General features: G+C 38.2%; 1 protein-coding gene across 6 annotated transcripts in view; it reads right to left on the minus strand.

Moving 5' to 3' along the window:
- Positions 1-26,298, minus strand: part of adgrb1a (adhesion G protein-coupled receptor B1a) — a 126,780-nt gene that overhangs the window by 15,844 nt on the left and 84,638 nt on the right. For 5 of the 6 annotated variants that reach the window (XM_086077798.1, XM_086077800.1, XM_086077795.1 and 2 more), the window contains 9 exons: positions 20,867-20,970; positions 20,391-20,493; positions 20,128-20,278; positions 19,978-20,047; positions 18,713-18,779; positions 17,638-17,723; positions 7,569-7,667; positions 3,073-3,244; positions 1,668-1,763 (listed from right to left, as the gene is read on the minus strand). In XM_086077798.1, coding sequence (XP_085933924.1) covers positions 1,668-1,763; positions 3,073-3,244; positions 7,569-7,667; positions 17,638-17,723; positions 18,713-18,779; positions 19,978-20,047; positions 20,128-20,278; positions 20,391-20,493; positions 20,867-20,970 — 948 coding nt within the window. The remainder of the gene's footprint in view (positions 1-1,667; positions 1,764-3,072; positions 3,245-7,568; positions 7,668-17,637; positions 17,724-18,712; positions 18,780-19,977; positions 20,048-20,127; positions 20,279-20,390; positions 20,494-20,866; positions 20,971-26,298) is intronic. The other variant, XM_086077797.1, reaches the window with a different exon arrangement.

Below are 26,298 nucleotides of genomic sequence, written 5' to 3' on the forward strand. Positions count from 1 at the left end.
TTCAGCGGTTCTAGTAGGCTTTTCATGACTTTTTCTTTCCCTAATAGAAGAAGTTCTCAAGTTATGTGCCAACACTGAGTGCTATTTAGAACTGTTTATGGTCTCCCCCACCATGACTAAGGCCCCAGTTCCATCCAGCTGGAAATAAACAGCCCCAAAGCTGCCCATGCTTCACTGTAGATGTGATGGTCATTTGGTAAGGACAGATGTTGTTTTGTGTGTTATTTCAAACCTACATTTAAGGGATTTCAAGTTTTTTTGTTTGTTTCATCTTCAAGATAAGGCTTGCATCTTGCTAACCAACCCCGTAGGCCTACACATTTGAAAAGTTACTAATACAGCGAGTCCTTGTCAGAAATTCCTGCAACTTCTTTCGTGTTGCCTCATCAATTTTGGAGGGACATGCAGTAGTGTCATATTTTCTACACTTGATGATGACTGTCTTCAAGCTGTTCCATGGCGTATTTAATGCCTTGGCAATTATTTTTACCCTTCACCTGACTGATACCTTCAAGCAATGAGATCCTTCTGATGCTGTGGAAGCTCTGTGTGGACCATGGCGTGTGCTGGAAGATGTTCCTACAAAAATGTCAGGAAAAGCCTACCAGAACATCAGAACTTTATTTGGGGTTAATTAGAAGCATTTTAAAAAGTGGCAGATGAGGACAGAAAAAGGAATATGAACAGGGGTGTTTAGACTTTTTATATCCACTGTAGATTAATCACTTGACACTGTAGACAGACAAGCTGGCCAGCAGGCAGGCAGGTAAGCAGGCAGGCAGGCAGGCAGAGGCAGGCAGGCAGAGGCAGGCAGGCAGATAGAGTCAAATGATTGTGAAGTGGCAATCGACTACAAGACAAGACATCAGTAATAAAAGATTCACTTCAGTATTGTCATTTTTTTTCTTTTGTTACATTTTAAGAAAAAAATCCATGTCTAAAATGATTCCTATTCTTTCTCAAAACAAGCATATCAAATGTTTTTAAGAGGAACTCCGACTGTAATGACAAGTTTGCTCTATATTATTTATTTGGTTGTTACTAACGTAATTATGAGATTCATTTTTCAAAAATCATTTCCAGTTTAATACATTTTGTAGAAACTTTATTTGGACGTACGCCGCCATTGTTATTTACATCGCAACACATTCAGAGCGTAGTGATGTAGAATGGTGGCAGGCTCTCTGCCGAGCAATGTGAAACGCCTATAAAGAAAGCAAGGTAAGCCTCGTAGCGTTCCTAAAGAAACAACATGCTCTAGTCATTCACCAGACACATTCAAGTGGTTTGATCATCCCTTTAGGAACGCTACGGAGGCTTAACTTGCTTTTTTGATAGACGTTTCACATAGCTTAGCAGAGAGCCGCCGCTATTCTACGTCACTACGCACTGAATGAATGAAGGAAATAAAAATGGCGGCGTACGTCCAAATAAAGTTTCTACAAAATGTATTAAACTGGAAATGATTCATGAAAACTGAATCTCATAGTTATGTTAGTAACAACCAAATACATATTAAAGAGCAAACTTGTCAATACCTTTTAAGTTAATTAAAATGCTCAAGATGATTGTGATCCTAATAAAATGTTGTTTTTTTATGTAAAAATGATATATACAATGTTGTTCTTAACAGGTAGTGCATGTAAGATAGAAAACCATTTGCATACCACAAGCTGAGCATGTCCATTCTGGAAAGATCCACCAGAATCCCCGTTACCATCTTCTTGGCGCTCCACCACGCGGCACTTTACTGCTTCCTGAACCTGTTCAACACAATGCAGCTCCTGGCTTATGTTATACAGTATAAATGATGGTCAACACTTCCTAAACAATAGATGAGCCCAACTGAATAAATGACTGGACATTTTAAGGGTTAAGAGGAATCCAGGTTATCTTTATATATTATATTGATCTTTTGCATTTTAAACTTGATATACTCATTATGACGGCTATTCCGGGCTTTTATATCAGCTTGTATTGAGCTTTCATATTTTCTCCGTGTGGGCTGGGTTTGACTCCATAAAAAACTACAACTAAAATAGAAAAAAATAAGCCTTTTTGTTAATGAAATAAAATAAAAACCCGAACACTAGTGAAAATGTCCTTTGTTTTCGGTTTCGTAAATATCAGAAATGAGCTTTCGGGGTTTCATTTTAAATTTATTTATTCCGGCAATACTGACCAGCCCACGGCTGCACAGAAGAACAGTCATTTGGGAATTGGAGTTTACTTTACTTTATTACACAATATTAGTGACCTTTTTCTGTTCTATTTTATATCATGCACTCAACAAATAATCCACATAATAAAAAAGCAAACTAATACTAAAGCTAATACAAACTAAAATAAATCAATTATTTATTTATTTTTTTACTTGCAAACTTGCTCTAAAAGTTAATTAAAATGTATTAAATTTAAAAACCAAAAGTCAAAACAAAATAAAAACTAACTATACTGAAAAACAAAAAACAAAAAAACAATTGCTACGATAAGGGTAAAAAAAAAAAAGGAGAAAGATGGCTAATCATTAAAGTAGAATTTTCAGGAATTCACATTGCGGATCGTAATCACAATAACATTTGATTAAAGTCTAGTAAAAAAATGCATTTCAGAATCAACACTGTGCTGAAAATAGCTTTCATTAAAATAAGACATCTGTATCTCCAAGGTACCAGAATATAATATAATGTTGTGCCATTCAACTAATGATCATCCCGAACGCTGATTAGCAAAGCGCTCATTCACACCCTCATTCTATCAGGAGTAACTGGGCTTGAGTTTCATGCTTCTGGATGGTTTCAAATAGGCTGTCTGGTTGCTGGGGGTGGATCTAAAAAATTTTTTTTGCACCTCTAAAGGCCACCCCATGGCTCCTAAATGCTAATGAGACATTTGGAAGCAAGAGCACGGTGAAGGAATGAGTGCTAAACCTTTAAAAATCATCCTCTTAGGACTAACTACATAGTAGATGAACGCAATGAACCTGAACAATTAAAGAGCAATGCAGTCTTTAAAAAAAAAAAAATCAGGTTGGTGGAAAGGTGTGTTGTCACCATGATTACATCAAGATACCTCTCTTCGCAGGATGCAGTGCACCATGACAATGACGAAGCCTTCCATAGAATCAAAGACAGCGAAAAGAATCTGGAATAGTGCCGAGCGTCGATCCGTGATGGCAAGTACGGCTGACATCCACGTGAGCGCCAAGAGGGGCAAAACCACACAGGAGCTCCACAGTGAGGCCCTGCAGGATGGGAGCAGGACAGCAGTCAACGACAGCAGAAATCATCTTTCGGCAACAAAAAGGTGACTATGCATTCATTTCAATATAAGCATTATTAATGTTCAAAACACAAATAAAAGCTACACTGTATATTTGAGTCATAGAAAAAAAAACTTTTACAGTAGAGCCTCTCTATTTCAACAGTGCATGAACACATCACAACACATTCTTTGTACAACCACCATAGGCAAACCATACGTCCAATACTCTCATATGTATATGTTCGTATTTACATATATTCCATGCATATATGTTCACGATGGCTCAGACAAACTGGAGAAGATATCGATTTTAAAGGGAAGAGCAAACGTGAGTAGTGAGGGGAAATGGGTAGAATCAGGGCAGAGCAGAGAAGGACAAGCAGGACAGAGGCAGAAGAGGTATTCTATTTTGAGTGCTTTCAACAACGACCCCCCCCCCCCCCATATAACCTAGTGGTATAGTTGTAGATTGAAGCCTCAGGAATGCGTTGGCAACGCCATTTAAAATGTTGAGCATCTGATAGAAAATTAATGGACATTGTCAAAGTACTCATGAACGCTACTTTACATAGCAAATTCATTTAGTCTTAAATTGAAATAACCCGTTTTATGCGAGTACAAAGCGTAAATTAATTGCCATTGTGTTGCTATTACGTAATACTACTTTTTATTGTGCCTTGGCACACAGTAAGTCAGCAGTTTGTTTTCTCAAATTCACTGTTGACAAGAAACAGTTTTGCCCAAAATTAACTGTATTCCTTGACCTCATTGAGAATTTTAATGCAATTATGTGGGTGAGGTCAACCCATCTTAAAAGTGCCTCATCATCATAATTTGCAACACCATTTTGGGTATAACTATTGATTTTAGCTTTCGTGTGAAGTGTTTACATGTTCTCTCTGTTTTCATGGATTTTCTCTGTGTTGTGTTTCCCAGTGTATAAAACATATGGACTGTACTGAATGTCAGACAAAGATAGCAAGGGGGAAGCGGATCGAAAAATGGATGGATATTCATAGCTACAGTACCTGGTCCTGTGTGAAAAAGTATTTTGCCCCAGCAACAACTGGTGTTTTTTATAACTGCCAATGAGTCTTTCACCTCTCTGTGGAAATATTTTGCCCCACTCTTCTTTGCATAATTGTTATTGTTTCAACAACTTTAGGAGGTTTTTGAGCAACGGCCTTGTTAAGGTCATGCCACAACATTTCATTCTGTTACAATCTGGACTTTTACAAGGCCTTTTTTTTCCCCAACCATTCAGAAGTTGATTGGCGGGTGTGTTTTGGATCACTGCCCTACAGCTTAAGGTCACAAACTGATGGCCGAGTTTTTGGGCAGTGGTGGTGGTGGTTTTGCTTTGGAAATGAGTTCCTTTGTGACCTCCTGGATGCATTGTCGCTGTGCTCTTAGAGTAACTTATGTACTTCTTGTTCTTGAAATTATTTGGATTGTGGCTCTTTGTTGTCTTAGAGTTAACTTCATTTTGTCAGAGAACTTCTATTTAAGTGATTTCTTGATTAAACAGTTCTAGAGGTAATCCCCCCCAATTTTTTTTTTTAAAGCAATATGCCACTGTTAATTCATGATTATGTAATGAGGGGCAAGTAATTTTCCCCCCCACACACAGGACACACAGGGCCAGGTAGCTGAATATATATATATATATATATATATATATATATATATATATATATATATATATATATATATATATATATATATATATTGTTCTAGTGCTATTTGGTTGATATACATTCAAACAAATGGTTGTGCTAAACGGTAACTAAAATGTACTATTAAAGTAAAACTTTTTGTTTGCTCTAGATAAATAAAAATTAAAATAAAAAAAGCTGGAAATGTTCATAGTAATTGCTATAAAAAAACAAGATACAAAATTAAGAAGGTATGTATCAGCTAATAATTTTCATATGTGGTATTACACATTGATCAGTGATCACCATTGTTAGCGATAGGGATAGGTAGGCAAAGTGGGAGTTCAAATCTGATGTTCCAACATAGCAATATCAGACCATGCAGTTACAAATAATATCAATCAACAACCACACATGCACGCACTCGAGCCCGCACGTACACACGCAGGCACACACAAAATACAAAATATGTTCCTTTCAGATTATGAATGTTCTTGTCTGTCACCATAAAGAAAAACTCATTGACATAAAATGTTCACACCCCAAACTTCACTCCCCTTAAACATGTCAATTTAAACTATATTATAAAGTAGGGTCAATTATTTTACTTATTATAAATATTACTATTAACTGAAACATTTAGGTTTGGCAATAAATCCTAAATATGAGACACATCATTTCAGCTCTCAAAGTTCCAGGTATTCTGTAACTGGATTGCACAGACAATTTACAGGATAGTACCTTTTGTTTGAACCCACCAGTTTTTTTTTATGTGAGCAAAAGCAATGGAACATGTGAGTGGCAGTTGTCTTGTTATCAAAGTGTATTGTACTACATTGATTGGCGCAGGACGAGACCCCGGGAGCTTGTTTACCTGCCAGTTGAGTAGAAGCACCTGTGGCTAAAGCCAAACTGTGCTACTTTTTGGACCTGAAAAAAGTGTCTATGTGTGAAAAGCAAATAGAATAAAGGTGATGAGAGAAAATATGCAAAATCTACAAAGTAAAAACAAACATATGGAATGTCCTTTCCAGGAATTAACAAGTGACAAGTCTACTGCAACGTCAAGCCTTAACTGTGCGCATGGGTGGAGTTTTTTTTCCTTTTGGTATTTTCGTAGACGGGCAAAGGTAGAAAGCAACGTTTGCGCCATTGTGGGAGTGAACTCAGTCGACTTACTTCCTGGCCAATATAAGCGGCTGCGGGGAAGTGCACTCTGACCTTGACATTGTGGAAGCAGAAATAGAATCAATCTGGAATCCACGCAGACGATCGAAGCGCGCAAAGTATGTTTACAAGGAATTGCAAACAGACCTCCATGAATGAATAATGTAAAGTTGGCCAGGGCAATCACAGATCACTGCTGTGAAGTGGGCACTTGGAGACCAACTTCCACCGTGATCGTTCATCTCCATGTGTGCCCTTAGTGTAACTTTAAGAATCGTGAGTCTCATACCCCTTTGATGGTACGACAAGGCAGAAAATACAGTCTTTAAAAAAGAAAAAGCAGTAGAAGAAAAACAAGCTAGGCTTAAGCAGATAGAGAAGGAAAATCATTCTTAATACACCCCATCCAAATCTCAGGATAATCAGCCGAGCAGGAGTCAAGTTCATCAACATGTACAGATGGATGCAAACCACTTGCTAGTAAGAAGAATAGAAACGTATGAGCTGGAATTTGCTGAGAAGTAGAGGCGAGCTGGTGACAATGCTGAGTAAAAGTTTTACGGATTGATAAAACAAAGACTAACGGTTGGAAAAGTGATGGAAAGGCTAAAGTTTGGAGAAAGAAAGGGTTTGTTCATGATTCCCAAAATACAAGCTGATCTAGTTTCTAGTGGAGTCTTGGGCTGCACGGCTTCTTCTGGAATATGTTCACTAACCTTCACTGATGAACACCATGTTGTCCGCAGCAAAATGATCTCAGACAGGGAAAAGATCGTCCATTTTAAATAAAGATGCAGTTAGAGCAGTAGTGAGTTTGTACTTCAGGCAGTAAGATTAAGACCCAAAAGACACTGCCAAAACACCAAAGGAGTTTATCAGGGGAAAGAAGTGGAATGTTTAAGTCTGGACAAGTCAATCTTGAGACGTAAACCCTGAGAGCCTGCATTGAACTGCAAAAGCGGACACTGAAGTAAGTAAGTCAAAATGCAAAGAAAACTTGAAACGTGAAAACTTTCACAGAAGTAGAATTCAAATTCTGGTGGTTTCAATTGGTTATAACCCTGATGCAGTTATTGCCTGCTTAATTTTAACTTATAGTATGTCTGTTCCATTCCTTTGGCTAACATAAAAGGTGCATTTTACTACAAATAGTGCTAAAGTTGTATATTGGATTCAGATGCAAAATACATGTTAATAAAATCTCAATGCTGACCTTTTGTCTCATATTCACCATTTAAGGTCAAACCACGTTACAAACTGTCAGCAACAAAAATTAAAGAATGTGTGTCACTGTTCCAATACTGTCAGAGGAGTGTGTTCAGTACATATTCTGAATTGGAAGCATATAAAGCAAGTTTGAGGGAAAAAAATGAGAGTCTGAACATGAAAACAGAACCAATCAAGTGAGGGAGCACAAGAGAGGTGTAAAGTTGAGAAGATAGAAGCAAGAAGAGTTAAGGAAAAATAATTAGCGGGACTAACATGGCGTTACTGGTAGCTGTGGTGGATACGTCAGCCGACGAGATAACTCCACACTTGGCACATTTGAGCGTCATATTGTACAGTGGCACTGTCATCTGACTGCAAAGTCAAATTAACACGCTGTAACAACAACACAAACAGATACAAATGCACCTATACACAGATTCATACAAATGTACATGTACATACAAGCACACAAAAACAAAACAGTTACGTGAACAGTGAGTCACAGTGGTCTCGCACAATCTCTCTCTCAGGGTTGTGAGCCAGCTCAGAGTGTGTGTGTTTCTTGGTTGTATCTGTATATGACTCTGAAGAAGATGGAGGAAGGGATAAGACGGTCTTCACATATTTGATTTGACTGAGCCTGAGGGGTTTGGGACTCTGCACTGGGTGTTCAACATTTTACCAGCTAATTCATTGTTTGTATTACAAAAACCACATAACATATGCCTTCCCTGACTGTATGTGTTGACTGATGACAAAAATCACCAAATAATTCAAAGTGGACCTATGGAAGTTAGCAATTTAATTCCTTGTATAACTACATTTGAATCTCAACAACACCTGCCAAGCATACAGTAAATATGCTTATGGATTACATAATACCTGACCAACACCGTGTTTCTTCACCCATGACTTAGCAGCAAGGCTGATTGAATATACACCACTTTCAAGCGACAATCGGAAAACACTGTCTCATTATCATGTCAAAATTAAAAGGTAAACAGAGCTGCATTCTGTTTTGTTCAATACACAAATCAACAATAGCTTCTGATAATCAGCATGTACAGTCAAGGTGCCACACACTAATGTGGTAATTTGGCAGTTTTGGCAGTAATGAAGCACAGGCTTGCATGCACTTTGGATTTTTTGGGGGACTAACAAGTAGCCTCCGAGTACTTCCGCCTATAGTCCTCAGGGTAACAAAAAACGTACTCAGCATTGGCAAACTGAAAAGAGGTGAGTAGTGGTAAAAGTAATTCAAGCGAACAGATGTAGGCATGCCTTTTGCCCCCGGGCTCAGTGCCTGTACGTTGGGATTCACCCCAGTGAACAAGAGCACATTTTCTTTCTGCATTCTGATGTGGGAACAAGTCCTAATTGTGCAGTTGAAAGTACCCATCCTGTTTTGGAGTCCTTGGAGTGGGAACCCTTGTTCTGCTGGTCGACTTTTGTCCTCGTCATGGCATAACAAACCATAAGGAACACCATGTTCAAACATAAGTGTGTGCAAATATGCATTTGGCACTAAGAAACTCTAGGCTTCAGTTGTTTGATCAACTTTGTGTCATGGACCTGGGTATGCTGATGAAGAGAGGGGTGAAGCCATCAAATGGTCACCCCCTGCTGGTGTGTCAGCTCAGAAAGTTGGGGGAGGATGCCAATTGGTCCGTTAAGGGTCTGCTGGGAATAGGAGAATGGGAGTCCCCTGTCAAAAATAGTTTCAACTCCCTCCTTGAGCAGAACCTTGACCGTGTACCGGGGTATCATGGAGTCAGAATGGGCCATCTTTCGTTCCTCCATTGATGGATGTGTCCGTAAGGCAGTCAAGTCAGTACCTGTTGTGGTGATAATGCCCAAACCAGTTATTAGAAACCAGCGGTGAGGGATCCTGTCAAGCTAAAGGAGTCCTACTAGGTCCTTTTGGCAACCTCTGTCGTCAACTGATGGGTACTAAAGGCTAAGTTGAATACAGCTTCAGCAGTTGTTAAGGCAAAAAATGGAGAAGGACTTCCAGATGGATCTGCAAAAATTCTGATCCACTATCTGGTGAAGCAATGTATAATGGAGATCCGTGCTGATCCGTGATCCGAGGTCTGTGCTGACCTCAACATTGTAGATCAACGAGGTAAATACTTTGAAGACCTCCCTCAGTTACACCCACATCCCTACAAATGAGGAAAATAACTCTGGGGACTGGGGAGGTTGTGATTAAAAAGCTCTTTAGAAATACGGCCCGGAACTGGATGAGATCTGCTCTGAGTTCTGAAAGGCACTGGATGTTCTGGGGATTGACATGCCTCTTTAACATCGTGTAGACCTTGGGGACAGTGATTCTGTATTTACAGGGTGGGGGTCCCTCTTATTGTGAAATAGGCTGGAGGGTATATTCCAACTACAAATGGATCAGACTCTTCAGTATCTCTTGTATGGTCTAGTTGAGGGTTGATGAGAAGAGAACCCATTTGGAAGTTGAACTTTAGATTCAGCTGGAGGATTGTGCTCCAGATCTACGCCCTCAGGAGGGTGCTAGAGGGTAGTGGACGCCCCGTCTATATGTGCTTTATAGATTTAAAGAAGACTCAGGGAGTCATGTGAGGTGTGCTCCAGAAGTATGGCGTTTGGTTCCCATTGCAGGCAGTAATTCGGATTTATTTCCAGTGAGGGTTGAACTCCACCAAGTATTACATAGTGTATCTGCTTTTAACAGATGTGTTTCTGTTGGTTTCAACCCTCGCTTCATGTGTTTGCAGCCATATATGAAGCGATTAGGAGGAGAATCAGCACCTTCAAGTCCATGTCTCTCAGTTGGCATGGGAATGTTTCGTCATCTACCTGGAAAAAGTGGCCAAATGGGCTGGAAAGAGGGAAGTCTGGGTTTCCCTGCTTAGGGTGTTACCCTTGTTAACTGATCCCCGGAAAAGCGGAAGAAATTGGATGGATGGTTAGATCGATAGGAATGAGCATAATATTATTTTAGAACAACCAGAGAAACTTGGTTATTCTGTTTATAATCCAACAACAGTGTCTACTCTAAATACTGTATGTGGAAAACCAGTGAAAAGGAACTTTAGAATGTTTTACTAGTTTTATTGTCATACAGTATGTAGGTGTATTTTAGTGTACTCTCCAATTCCGACTGTTTGCTACTATTTTAACAACCATCGGAGCTAAAAATTCTTCCTTACTTTAAGGCATCGTAAGGCTTGATATCACATTACGGTATGGTACAGTACAGTACAAATATAGTATAGAAGTGAGGCCAACATACTTATCACAGGTACTCATACATTAAAAATAGTTAATATTATTATTTAAATTTTATCATAGCCTAAATTATCAGTTTTCCATGTATTTGGAACAGTTTTCACCAGACAAAATAGAATTCTACAAATCGTGTAAGGTTTTCACTCACCATCCTGTTAAGTATTCTGATGAACAATTACAACCAACAAATAGAGGGAATTCTAATTTGTAGCCTGTGGATGCCCTGATTAAATACCACATCATGGAAGAAATTTAATTTGAAACAAAAGGGCAATACGCCTGTTAAATGTATGCCCTAGGCAGTAATATTGAAAAGCAATCAAAACTAACGTAGATATATATATGTATATATATAATTTTTTAAAAAAACTGGACAGTAAAGTCAAATAGTAAAAGGTTGGTGGGGGTAGTCAGGAAAGCATTTGAAAAAGTGACTTACTGGTCAAAGGATTTTGATTAAATGGCTGTCAATGTAATGAGTCAAAACGATTGTATAAAACTACGACAGCATAAAATTAAACCTTTCCCTGAGTTGAATGCTTTCAGTGTTGTTTAATTTCCTGAGGTCAAATTAATTTGTTGTTGGGGTGCAGATAGCAATGAAGCATGTCTCTAAAGGAGAATCTGCCTAATTGAAATGTTCCTATGTACTTAATTGGTTGCTGAATAAATTAACTCAATTAAACATGTTTTCAATTTGGACCTTAATTAACAGATGGTGAAAGGTGAATCAACTTGAAAATGTGTTTCCATTCGGCACAAATACATAACACCTCAAATGCATGCATGCCCCTTCGGGTGTACACACCTACGGGTGTGACGGATCAGTTTGTTTTCCTCAGTCAATTATCATCCAAACACTGGTGTGTAACAAGTGGGCCAAAAATACTTTGAGACCCTTGCAAACAAATTCTAATTTGATTTAGTTCACTTCAGTTGTGTGTGAATTCTCCACAGACCTGCGGCAAAATGACAGCAGCACAAAGCACAGGGCGATCACCAAGCTATAACAGTAAAGCTGAGCACAGTGATTCCAAATTCTAAATGCATCATCTAACTCATTGCTTTGGTCTAGAGTTCAGATATTGTACATTAGTAGTAACTATTATTTTCAGAGTTGAAAAAAAGAAAGAACATATCACAACATATAAACACCTTACTTAATTGTTTAGGTTACAGAGGAGTGTGCTTTCCAGCAATTGCAAATAACTAATACTTTATGTTAGCAGCAAATGTTCAGTGTTACTGGCTTGGTCATCTTTCCAACAAGTGTTTCTTGATTTCAATTTTATAGATAATAAATATATAAATTAAATACCACCCTGATTTCTGAGGCACCAAAATCAACAGGAGCCTTCACCTGCCAGGTCTCAACTAGTCTTCCCCATCAATTAGCTGCTCGCTGTCAAGCTAGCTATCAGATTGGTGCTACTACTAGCCAACATGGCTCTCCTAACAAACACTACTCAACAACTCCGGAATATTGGCTGACGTTCCACACCCTTGACTGGTTGCCAGTAAGTCGCAGGGAACGTTTAGAAGCGGACGGCTATTCACACTCACATTGACACCGTCATTGAGTGAGAAGTGAACCCACGCTGCGTGCACTCAAGTCAGGCGAATATACATCAACGCCATCACTGACTTAATAAGAATAAGAATAAGAATAAGAATAAGAATAAGAATAAGAATAAGAATAAGAATAAGAATAAGAATAAGAATAAGAATAAGAATAAGAATAAGAATAAGAATAAGAGTAGTAACATCAGATTTATATTGTGTCTTTCAAGGGACCCAAGGACAAGTATGCCTGTTACTGGGTTATGTTTTTGTAAACTGACAGATGCCAACAGACTTTGAGGAGTTTGCTTTTTCAATGTCCAGAGAAACAGAATCAACGATTTCAGTTGGGAAAGTTCCAAAAGTTGGGGTCAGTAATCTATGATTGAGCCAAGGTATGGAGGGAAGTCATTAGAAGTTTGAAAGGTTGAAGCCATTGAAGATGCATGAGGGTGGGGGTGATATTATGCCAGGGCTTTGAGCAAGTGGGAACTGTGGCAATAAATTCTGAACATAGTAGACTCCATTGGAGTAGTCCACTCAATAAGTGATCAGGGCACGGACAAGTTGCCCTGTGTTCCTGATTTAACTTTCAAAGGATCACATATGCTTTGCTCCCGGTATACAGACCGCAAAACACCATCACTGAGCTTAAGAAACAATTTCTCTTTTCTAGAAATTCCACAATAGGACTGAAACAATAGGTCCCCAGGTTGAGGATCGTGTGACATGATGGATGGAGCAGCCATCAATATTTATTCTTCCAGCATTCTGGACTGGATTTCTGGATCGTGACAAACTGTTCTCTACTGGACAGGTATTAGCAGAACAAGGCCGACGTGCTCAGACAAGTGGTTGAGGGCAATGGGATGGTGGGGCATTGAAAGCAGTAGGTTGAGGACAATGTGTACGCTGACGTGTCTTGAATTGGCAGCTAAGGGGACGTCACTTGTGATTTTGATGACAACAATCTCCGTACTGTGGTGGGTTCTGAAACCAGATTGAAATGGTTTATTGAGCTCATGGTTGGATGTACGCTGGTAAAATTGGGTGGCCTATGCTCTGATCAAGATTTATTTAGTTATCCTTTCATTCATTTAAACTTTTTGGGAGCGTCAAGGTATGTCCCAGTGATGCTACCTCTGTGCTTAAAGACTGTTTTCAGTGCGCAAACTGTGAAATATTCAGGGAAGCATCTACTCCGTAAGAAATGGACATGGAGGAATACGCTTCATCCGTCCTGCGCGGCAACTCAAAATGTTTTGATGATGTTGAAAGCTGGCTGTGTCAGGGCTAAATAAATACTGCTATGTTCAGAAAATCCAGGGGCCACTTCACCTCTAATGATCCTCAGAACAAGTGGAAATGCATCACAAACTCCAACACCAAGGATGCACAATGCTCAAAAGACAGCTCCCTTTAAGATACCCTCAACCAGTTATTTTCCCGCTTTGAGGGAGCCCAAAAACAAACCTACATCAGACTCACACCACCACCCAATAACCCATCATATCTCCAGTAGACGTGAGGAGAACCCTGTAAAGTACGACAGACCCTGTCAGTTTTTCTTGTCACAAGGTAATTTCAAACATGATCAAAATTCTGGCAAATATCTTTGCAAACATTTGCAACCTTGAACAAACCCTGATGGAAAAGCAACATCTGCTCTCCTAGCAAACACTTGCAAACGTTCGTCGCTCAGTGGTATACGGGCTTAAAGCACAAAACGCTCTCTTTTTTTTTATCTGGCCATCTCTAGCACTTTTACACCTGTTGCCAACAACGGGCGCAATCTGTTAAGAATGGGTGAACATGCAATTTTATATGGGATCTTGGTGAAAGATTGCAATCTTAGAAGATCATATGCAACATTCCCACCAACAGTGCATGCCATTGATTAGAGTGACAATACCACTTTTTTGGGGTAGGTGGCTCTGATGGATTCTTTATCTCAGCACCGACTAAGGATATCACTGATAATATGAGCAGTAAAAATAGTAATAGTAAAAGTAGTATCGCAAATATTATCTGGACAATGCAAAATGCAGCCCCCACGCACCTCAAAGTGCTGTGGCCTTTAAGGGCCAACACACCCCATTCTTTCACTCAGAAGATTAAATGTTGATATCTTAATTTTGCATTCAACTGTCATATAAACATGGTGAACAAAGCAAGTAACAATATGCAATGTTGACCAACATTACAGAATGGATTTTTGTCTCATTAAATCTAAACCAGGCAAATAAAAAAAATAAAAATCTGTGACTGTGAGGCAAGACAATTTCGGAGTAATGTGGCAAATCAATTAAATCAATTTCGGGATTATCTTCTTTGATAAAGTGATCAGTTGAATTCTTCAACTTGCAGGACTGATATGAATAATATATAAATGGGCAGCAGTGGCAAAGGGTTTTAAATTGCCGCCTGCCAAAATAAGGGATGCAAGTCACTGACCTGCATAAGAATGTGGACAAAAACAGGCACATAAACAGCAATGCCATCTTAGTCAATATGGACACACACAAGAGGAGAGGATGCGGAAATGGACTATTCACTTCTAAATACAACCCCCGACCCATTGCTTGAGCTAAATACCAACACTAAGACGGATACTTTGGCAGCAGCTACCCAATGAATGATAATCTCAATAGTGTTTTAATGCCCTAAATAGGGGAATTGTCCCTCAAAGATGGAAGATGAGAATGGAGCTGGAGAGGTCACAACTCAAAAATGCATCACTCAAAATTAATTTCTTGCTTTGACATAGTCAAATAATCCCTAAAGATATGGATCCAGCAGACTGTGCGCAAATCCTAATTAATCCGATTGCTTCATGCGAACTGCAATGAACCACGTAATGTACTGTAAGAAACAACAGGGCTCCAGGCTGGCCCTAAATGCTTCCATTTTGCCCCCTAATTTGAGGGTGTGTAAGTACAATTTTCATCTACTCACACATGTACAATTAGTATATTTGTACATTTTCTCTTCTTAGCATAAAATATGTTGTGTTGCTGACAAACCTCTGTTCAACACTTGAACCCAATGCACAAGTGTGCAGGTTTGCAAACGTTTCTGTGGTCCAAGATGTGTGGTTTGGCCACTTAATGGAGCTTTGAACCCGTGACGAGCATTAATCGCTTAATCCAACTGTTACGCTTGTCGTGCTTTTTTGTACGTTATACCTATTTTATACTTAACCTATTGTCTCATGTGCAGTCAAGGAATAAGAGGAAGTTTACAATTCAAAGGAGTCCACAGAAAATGTGCCTAACTGTGGTTCAAAAACGAAGGTACGGACTATACCTTGGAGTACAAGTCCCACTCTTGCGTCACAGTTCACCCATTATCACTACTACACGGAGGAAATGTGAATATTTACTTTGCAAGTCGATTTACAGTGTCGGCCCCCAGATGTCTGCTTGCGCCCCTAAAATTTCCGATCCAATGTGCTTATAATGAAAACAAGTTAGTCTGGAGCCCTTCACCAGAAAACAAACTCAACAAACAAAATATCTCACAAATTCCCGTGACAACCTACATTTAAAATTATACTCTACCCACTTAAGGCATTGCAGCCAATTGACCATAAAAACGGGTGCAGTTATCCAATTATAATATTTCAGATGCTGAATACCCAACTGTAGTTAGCACTGCTAATTCAGTAGCCACGGCTTCACTACAAGCATTACAGACATGACCAGAAATAGAGGAATTCATGTTATGTTCAAGACAGCTAACATGGGTTAAAATGAATTGCATGGTAAGGAGGTAGGAATGTCAATATTAAGAAAACGTTGGCTGTTTGCAATAGGATTCTGCAGATGTGGTAATGGGTAGGGCTAGGATGGGCATCCAATAGATTACCCCATAGGTGTCAAACTCCGGTCCTGGAGGGCTGCAGTCCTGCAGGTTTTGGAGGTTTCCCTCTTCCAACACAAGCTGATTCCAATCAGCAAGATCGTTATTAGGCTTATGCAGAGCTTGCTGATGAGCTGATCATATATCAGCTGTGTTGGAGAACGGAAACATCCAAAACCTGCAGGACCTCAGCCCTCCAGGACCGTAGTTTGACACCTATGGATTACCCAATCATTGATAGTGTGGGGAGGGGCTTCTGTGGTGGATGTGTTCCTGATTGAGGAGCCCTGAGTGAGAGAGAGGGGATTCTGTGCAAAACTCAAAAATGACATTTCAGACAGCAAAAACAGATGCATTTAAACAAAGAGATCATTGAAGAAAGCATTTGAATGTACCAACAATGCTCATGTGGATAGAAAAGACTGCCGTGTAAAGGAGAGCAGGGTGCTCACTTCCTGAAATGTTTGAAGTGAAATTATTCAAATGCAATCACGTGTTTTACCATCCCAAAGGAGTTTGATGTCTGTGACTGTCATAATTGACCACTTAGTATTCATCTCATAACATTCAGGGGAGAATCAATGGAGTTAGCTCACACGTGGTTGTTTTTGTTTTATTATCTCCCCGCCTCATCGTTGTGTGCACATTTAAGGTACATTTTAAGTCATATTCATATCAAATGTATTTATGCACACATTTACAAATAATTGGGTAATTTATTCGATGTGGATAATGTGACCTTAAAGTCTATACGACACGTCTAAATGTACGTCTAAAAATATCGGGGCCCTTAAACCTCCAGCCTGACATTTTAAAACAACAACTACTGTATGTTGTTTATTTGTCTATTGTTCTTACTTGCCTTATGTGTCAGTGTATTATTTTTTTTTTTTATCATTATTGATTTGGTGGTGCAAAATGTAATTACATATTGCCTACATTATAAATTGTGACATATTGGATTTTTCTTTGAAGGTTTTTGTGAAGCCCTGCTTACCCTTACTAGAAACGACCAAAGAGAAGAAAACGAGATAAAATTAATGAATAATATTATCACAGAACAACACAAAGAACTGCTAGATACTTCTAAAGCATTGGGATGAATCAGAATATTTATAGCAGTACCGATAACCAGATGGAACGCTTCATGTCTTGTGCTTTCTTTTCTTATATGTAATTATTTGGTGGTCTCTCATGCTACATAACAAATGACGTAAATTATATTTATTAATGTCTTTCCATTCCATCAATTACGGATCATTTTGGAATCAATTTGAAATGTTTGAGGCAAAGAAAATGGGCTTCATTCAGCAAACATTCTTTGAGAACACATTTACACTTTTCAATAAGAATGTGGCAAATTTTCACACGACACTTACACATTTTAGTATTTGTTGATCACATATTATTCTATAATAACACATTTCATTCTATAATTGTATATGATTCAAAATACCATATACCGTCATTAACATGACGTTTAAAGTGAAGTTCAAGGACTCTTCACAAATCCCACTTGGACTATTTGAAGAACTTTTCTAAGCGCAAATGTAATTCTTATGAACATGTTGATGAATCAAGCCCAGTCATTCTCTTAGTGAGCTACACCACCAGGCTGGTTATAGGTGACAGTGTAAAAGTGTGGTATAAGGCATACCCCGCCCTCTCCTTTAGTTTCATATCAGTAATGCCGTCTTTGGACACCAGTTTGTTAAAAACGAGAATCCCAATAACCATGTTAACCTGCCAAAAGAAGAGGCATACAATTAATACATATAAAGACATTTTCTCTTTTGACAGCATGCAGAAATACTTAATAATGCAAATTAATAATCAAATACAACATTTGGTTATACTTACTGTAGGGTCTTACTATATACTATGTTAAAATATAGAGACAAATAAACAATACTTTTTTTATATGTTATCAATCAAGATAAGCAGCATACATTTTTGCTATTATCTTGTCATACATCAGGTATAAGTTTTCATTGTTTGTGATTTCAAAACAACACAGTTTGATGAAAATTGATCTAGACGAGTTTATCATTTCATTCAAATTGAATTAAGGACTGAATAATAAAAAATAAATTCAAATGTTAATAATTGACCATCAGATGATGATAGTTGAGTTGACGCCGGCTGATCGACGATGTCATTGACATCTTTCCAACTGTTAACTTTCTTGATTGTGCAACTGTTTGCCTTCCGCTCACATAGGCTCGCCACCAGTTTGAACTACAAATTACCTTACACCATGGTAGGTAACCCACGGATATGTAGCTCGGTCTACATACAGCTCAAATTCTATGCATCTTTGGTGCCACATGCGTGACATGTGATACACATGAGCAACTGTTCTCTATGAAGACAATTAACAAAACATCCAATAGGGGTTATCCCACTGATAAACATTGTGGGCCTATCCCGAGAATTTTTTTGCAGCATATTTTTGAATGTATATAATATTACAATATGTATATACTATATAAGCATAACAAACATATTTTAAGTGATTTTAAGTTAACTTTTTTAAGTCTTTTAGTTGACTTCAAGCTTTAACAATCATTGTGGCGTGGTGAAGTTGACATGGCTAGTCAATTCCACCCGAGGACATACTGATCGAGATACAGTACATGATGAGTCACAATATAGTGAAAGGCTTGGGTTTTGAAGTCATTTGATGCAAAAGGGGTTAGAAGTAAACAGCACAGGGAGAGGAGAAAGAATACCAAGACAACAGCAGCAGCTGGTCCAACAAATGCATAGAGAAGACCTCCTTCCAGAGACAACCAGCAGCTACAAGAGAGAAGCAGGTAGAAAAGGATAGTACCATATACATGTAGAGAAAGCAATCTATGCAGAAATTGTGTGTGAACACTGAAGATCTGACACTCAAGTGAAATGCTGTAATACAACAGTATTGAAATATATGAAATATAGAATGTGACACTTGAAGTTGGGATGATGTGAACTGGTCAAAAGATGTGGAAGGGAAATTTTTTTGTGAAATGTTCTCTCATTTGGTCATTTTATTGTGACAATGTCATAATTCCAGGAATGTAATAAAAAAAAAATATCCCAAAATGTCCCGAAAGGTGGTTGAGAAATATATATGTTTTTTAAATCTCTTTATTAGGATTTTTTTTTTTTTGGGGGGGTAAAAATTTAGGAATTTTGAGAATGCTATTGTTGGTTCTCAAGATGGCCTGTATGAGCTGATAAGTTTGAAGATGGAATGGTTTGAATTAGTAAAGGAATGTGGAACACAGGAGTAAATATTAAAAATATATCGGAATTTGGGAATTTTATTGTAAATGTTAGAATTTTGGAAATGTGAGAATGTCGAGAATGAACTTAACATTTTGAATTGGTCAGGAAATGAGGAAAGAGGATGTATATATGTAAAACTTGTTTTAAGTTGGTAATTTATTGTGAAAAATGGGCAATCATAGAATACAATAAATAGCCACGTAAATGTTCTGACTTATTAGTGGAATATTTTGAAGTAGAAGTTACTTTAATTAGTCAATGAACATAGAAGAATGTTTTTGTTTGTGTGGAAATCATGGAATTGTGGGAATTTTGGAAATATCCAAAGTAATTTCTAATGTCTTGAATGTTTTGAATCGTTTGAAGATGGAATGGTTTGAATCACTTGAAAAATGTGGAAGAACATGGCCAAAATAATCATTTTAAAAAAACATGTTTCGCACTATAAACTATACTTTTTTGGGGGGTGTAGAGTGACAAATCTGTTAAGCATGTCAGTATTCACAAACTGGAGAGATGGAAGCACAAAGAAGTACAAAGTGGGAAATACACGACAAGGTTAAAAAAAAAGGGGGAATGAGTGAAAGAAAAAAAACATTGCGTGAAGAAGAATATATATGAAAAAGTGATAGAAACATAACACCATATTCAAAATTCTCCTGAATAAACATATGAGATAAAATTATATAGTCCACAATAATCATGTACAGAAAACCATTCTTACTAGCTTGGTGTTCCATAGCCTTTTGCTTTGGTAAAGCCCACTGAGATTGCAACAACAAGGGCAGGGAGACCTGGGGGTGAAAAAACGGGGACAAATTAGCAAAACTATGAAAACTGAAACATGGGTGGTTAAGAAGATAAGAAGACTGACCCCAGCCAAGACAGAGAAAACGCTTGCGTATAATGCGATTCCTTAGACGACCCGTGACTGCCATGTATGACTGCCATGCCTCCGTCAGGACCCAACAGAATGATGACAGGAAAAAAAAGTGAAGAAACGCTGCTATCATGGTGCATAAGACCTGGAACAGCAGGAAATGAAGGAACATGGAAATAAGTTATAAAGACACCACTGTGATCATACAATACTATACGACTTGATTGAAATATCAAAACGAACTTATGAGTTCTTACCTTATTCCTTGTTTGGGTCTGTCCGACGAGAATAAGGGCATTGGAGGAAATGATTGAGAGGCAGAAGTTGATAAGAATGACGGATCGTTCAGACCGAATATATCTGCAGGAAAATGAGAGAAAACATTTCAAATAAGGCTTTTGTGGTTCTGACTGATTTCAAACTCAGGACAAGAAAATGTTGTGTCTGGCTGAACATAATCATCCTAAATGTGGAATCAAATGTATACGGCTGGAAAGCCTGTTTACTACACTTTTACAGGAGCATATAGGGAATTTTCCGGAAAACTACCCTACAGCCAGTCAACTCCAGGCCAAATGTTATTTAATTTTTTTTACAATAAATACTTTGAAGTTTCAAATAAACGACAGTTGAAAAAGAAGGTTGTGTGATTTAAACTATGACAGCGTTTTGGCATCTTGAGTTTAGTTCCCCTTTAAGGATATTTATAAATAAATAATGTGTATTTTCTCACCTCCACACCGACACATAGATGATGATGAGTAACAACAAAGTTAGAGAAGACACTCCACAACCCACAATCAGTGTCACAGATGGGAGCTGTGTCTTATCCATATTCTGGGGGGGGAAAGAGAGCACAGAAAATATTTTTTTATTGCGTCATTATAAATGTATAATAATTGTTCTTTGACCTAACATAAAAACAGTGTCCAATCCAGGTCCAGAAACTAAAAGCCCTGCCACAGTTTGGCTTTTGTCAAAAGGCCAAGACTAGGAATGGACTAACATAAAACAGCGGAGATCACCACCCCACACTAAATGATTGAGACTCCAGTGAAACGCTCAAACTTATTTAACACTTTCAGTTTACCAAATATCATGTTCATTAGTCCATGGGTAAGGCCAAGTGACCTATGGATAAAATTCATCACTGTCCATCCAATCCTCGGAATGGCTGCCCTGCAAAGATGACTAGAGTAGAGCTCAGCATGATCAATGCGGTGAAAGGAAATACTGGAATTACACACTTATCTGAAAAAAACGCTACTGCAGTCAAAAAAAACTTTTAAAAAAACTACAGTTTAGAATTTTGCAAAAGAGCATCTGAATTACTGGCAAACAATTATCTGAAAATATTAACCGATGTTGACTTGTTTGGAAGGAATACGTTAGGCTGTGTGTGGAGAAAATAAGGCACAGCACACTACCATTAAAACATCCTCCCAGCTCTGAAATATGGTGGAGGGGACATCACGATTGGGAACTGCTTTGTCCCTACTGTAATCATTTCCCAATTTTATCAAGACGTTTTGCAGGAGAACTGAAGAATTGTTGATTTGTACATGGGTTGAATCTCAAAAGAGGAAGAATGATGCAACAGGACGAAAACACAAAGCACAAAAGTGAATCAGCAAAAGAATGGCTTCAACAGAAGAAAATGGGCCTTATGGAGTTACCCAGTCACTCAAGAGTGCGATTCATAGCCGACATCTCAATAACATTGTTGAAACGAAACACTTAAATCAAGAGGAATGTTCTCCTCCTGACCAATGTGCAGGTCTGACCTGCAACTACAGGAAATGTTTGGTTATCGCTGCCAAAGAAGGGTACACCACTTATTTAAATGAACTCATTCATTGCCATAAATTCCTTTAAAAAAAAACCAGATTGTTAAAAATTAGGGGCATGAGGCGGTTATTGTTTTAAAATTGTAATTAATCGCATGACTTCATGAGTTAACTCACAATTAATCACAAATGTTATATCTCTTCTAAATGTACAATAAAAAATTATAGGTTTTCATACTCTTGTTAACAAAAGTGGAAAAAAAATATTAAACTAATAGAAAATTCTAATTAATTTTTGACGTTTATAGCTGTCAGTGAATGATTTTTTTTTTTAAAGGAAAGAAAATGTAAAAAATTTGGGCCGTCAGGCGATTAAAGTTTTTAATTGTAATTAATCTCATGACTTCACTAGTTAACTTGCGTTTAATCACAAATTTCATATCTGTTCTAAATGTACAATAAAAAAATTCTAGGTTTTCATATTCTTGTTAACAAAAGTGGAAAAAAAATGTTAAACTAATAATAATAGTTGAAATTAATTTTGGACGTTTATAACCGTCATTGGCAGCAAATGAGTTAAAAAGTTGTTGGCTTGAATATATTTTTGAGGGTATTGTGTAAGTCAAAATTTGTCCTGTGTTATGTTTAATACCATGTAGTTATTTTTACATAAATGCAGCTAAAGTTTGTTGTTTAAGTCAGATGTCAACTAGTCTTCTTTCTGGAAATCGTTTAGTCAACCGTCGTCAATTGTCCATAAATAAAAACAATCGAGATGCTCTTTTCATTCTAATCATCAAAGTCTCAAATAGCTCAATACACCACGTATTATAATATCTGAATTCACTGTGATTGGATTTCTCTGTGTGTGTGTCCAAAATATCCCCTTCAGTCTTGTGAAAGTATGCGAAAAGAGGCCACTGCGAGGATCATGGGCATTTTATACAACTCTTGGAGATCAGTGGTAAAAGTAAACATGTTGAAGTCTGATTGAAAGTAAACATGTTGTAGTCAGATTTTTGACCCCTACGCCCTATCCAGCCTATTCCAGGGCATTAACCCTTAGCTCTTGCAAGAGATAATTGGCTGAGTTTATAGCCTGTCTTGTCTGCTAGTTTGATGTGTGTGTTGGGGCCAAGTTAATTAAATCCCTGTGATTAATCTGCACTGCAGTGAGTTCCTTCTCTAAAAGTAAATGGGGGGGAAAAACATTATGAGTGCAGTGGAATGGAAACATGTCTGTTGAAAGAGTTTTGACGTGCTCGCATGATAGAGGTTTTCGCTAGCAAGAAAACCAGTCATTTTAGTCACATTTAAGTTTTTGACTCAAGGATACAGAATCTTTTAAATAGCCATTACCAGTTGATCAGCTGTTAACTTCTACCACTGTAATTAGCGAACCAGGCCTTTCTCTGCATCTTGAGAAAGTAACGACCCTGCTTTTTACAGCATTAACCACACAAAGAGTCACATCTCAATTGGAATCTTCCATTACGCTGCTTCAGCTGATGGCCAAGGCTTGCTTTTCCACCATTAACGTGCCACGCCTTAAAGGAACATGGCATTTTAGTGTCAATTTGTGTTACAGATAAAGCAGAAAATATGTGTCAGTCTGAATAGGTGAGTTCAAGAAAGGTAAAACGTGCAGGCAGGGTTTCAATGTACAGCATGCTAAACTTTGCTTTGCGTTGCTAGGCAGTATTAACATTAAAAATGGAAATGTCTACAAAGTATTAAGCAAAGTTAAACCTGCTTGACTCATTATAAATCCAATCAGCCAAGTTATTATTATTATTATTTATTTATTTTTTGAGAGAGCTCAGTATTTTTCATTCGGTAATTTTACCGATTCGACATGTCATCATCATTGCTTTCTCTTTTTTATTTTATTTTTTATTTTTATTTTGTATGTGCGTGTGAGTGTGTACTCATTAATTCACCTAAAACCTATTAAAAATCCTATACCGTTCACCTAAACCGAATACTTCAGAATCCAGCTAGAGTCGTGAGGTTGTCAGGAGACCCGAGGAAGGATCAAAGAAAAGAAAGAAAAGTGAAATCTAGCACCGACCAGACATCACCTACTACCCACCGGGTTAGCAACCAGAGTCTTTCACCAACCCCAGAAACATCTAAATTCCAATAAATTAGGGAGACCTCAAGAGACCAAAGGAGAGACTGAGGAAAGGAAGGAAGGATAGATGAAGCAGAGTGAGATCCACAGACACCAAACTCCACCGATTCAACGACCAGAGGAAGAAGCAGATTGTGTTTGAATTTCGATAGATGCTGGTGTGGTGGATCTGGCATGCATGAAAACCTCCACCAAAAATCAGCCAAGTTAAATGAATATAAACGTAGCAATTGGTTGATAGAATGCTAACTCTTGATTTTCCTTAATAAGCACATGCCATTTAAGTAGGGTGACCCTAATTTCATTTAACAACAAAAAAGGCACTCGTCCCAACCTTGAGATATTTAAATGATACTCAAAGTTTATTAAAAAATGCTCGATTTAACGAATGCCTCTTCTGTCTGGGTAGAAAATAAAACCAAAAGGTGTAACTCTCTTTTGAATGATGTCTAACTTGAAAAATGAATAAATAATGACCCTGGTTATGACATTAAATAATGTTCATCATAAAAGTTAGAATATCAGTCTATGATATTTCCTGTTTGCAAAATTAACTGGCCACTATCTATTCATTCTGATAGCTAGCTAAATCCAGATGAGTATAATATCTCTACACAGGAAGGAGAGAGCTAGGATGTCAACCCCTAAACTCTGAACTACGGGGTGGATGTGCTAACCTTTTGTCCACTGTGCTCCTGCTGCTGAAATTCAGATCCTTCTAAATTATTATTTAGAGTGTGATCCTTTGATAGCTGAGCAAGCTTAGCTCTGCACATAGCTTGTCCGTGTGGTGCTGCCATTTGATTTCTGCTACAGAGGAGTTAGAGCTGTGGGTTGTCTGGTTGTCATACGTCTGTTTAAATAAAAATATCATATATATTGCTCTACACTCAACAGCCTGCTCCCTGTTATTGTAGAAGTGCAGCAATATATAGCTACATTAGTTATTTATTTTCTATTTGTTCTTCTCATATAGAGTGCTCCACTGGTGTTTACTTTTGAGGCACATCACAAGCACAGGCGTTTCTGTAGTCCACAGGATTTTTATTTGGTGGTGACACGTTGCTCTTTTTCCCTAGTTTTCTCATATTTGGGCTCACATGCACATTACGGTATCCTTAAAATCGCAATGCATTAGCATTGTAGTACTGCCAATCCATCCATCCATACAATTATTGAAAAATTACCGGGTATGTAGTGCTTCCTGGTGTCAAGTGCACAAAAGAACAATCCATGACAAGGACATTAGTTCATTAACTGTGGTCCGTATCGTTTAGGCCGAATCGGGACGTGCCTCTAATGGGGGTTAATCCAGAGTGGAAGAGAGTCCATCCCCTTTCAGGAAACTGGTACCAGTGCAAGTTGTATGTTGAGGTAAACCAGAGTATATCAAGTTGGAATATTTCCACTGTGCACACTAACTAGGCTTCTTCCCTGCCAGACAGCTGACATTCCACATCCCTAGCGAGCTTCTGTACCAGGAATTGGACCTTGTAATTCTTGTGCTCATGTAATGTACCACGAGATTTGTTTACAGAAGATGAACGCCCAGAGTTGCTACGATTCCCTCATCGAGCGGGATCGGGCATTTGGTATTGATGTTGTGCATGTGCGCGCGTACAACTTGTTTGTGTATGCTGTGAATGGATAGAATGAATTTGAACGACGACGAGGGGCAAACTGCCATTTCACATGCAACGATAATAAATTGTCTGTGTGTATGGAGAGGCGGCCTTGGCTAAATCACTTTGTGGTTTAAAACACTTGTTATCTCCTCGGGAGGCAGTTCAGACCTGAAAGCGAGTGGCCCTGTACTTCCTACTTCCATTATTACGTGCGACCGGACGGGGTCACGTGACAACGGGAATAGCGAAAAAAGTGTTTACATGGACTTTTTTTCACAAAAAAACGGAAAATACGCCATTACCAAGAATCTCAGCTTCCGGTCCTTTTATTTAGCGCTACAAGCAAGATGGATCGCAAAGTATATTGTACAGCATCTCAACCATTTCCCCCAAATCACCTTTGCCGATGTGGAAACTAGCATTGTACAAGAAAATTCTATCAGGTAAAAAAAAAGAATGAAGAACGGGTGCGCAATTTTCCAATCCACTTCTGTTTTAGTTCTGTCGAATGGAAATTAATTAAATTAAAGGTAAGGCTGCTTTAATAAAGTTTAAAACGCAGGAAGAGCATCCCATTACAATGTAGTGGCTTTTATTTTTAACCTGCGGCATTGTTACA

This window comes from Leptonotus elevatus, chromosome 6 (genome assembly GCF_054856555.1).
Source record: "Leptonotus elevatus isolate MCC_2025b chromosome 6, RoL_Lele_1.0, whole genome shotgun sequence".
Lineage (NCBI taxonomy): Eukaryota > Metazoa > Chordata > Actinopteri > Syngnathiformes > Syngnathidae > Leptonotus > Leptonotus elevatus.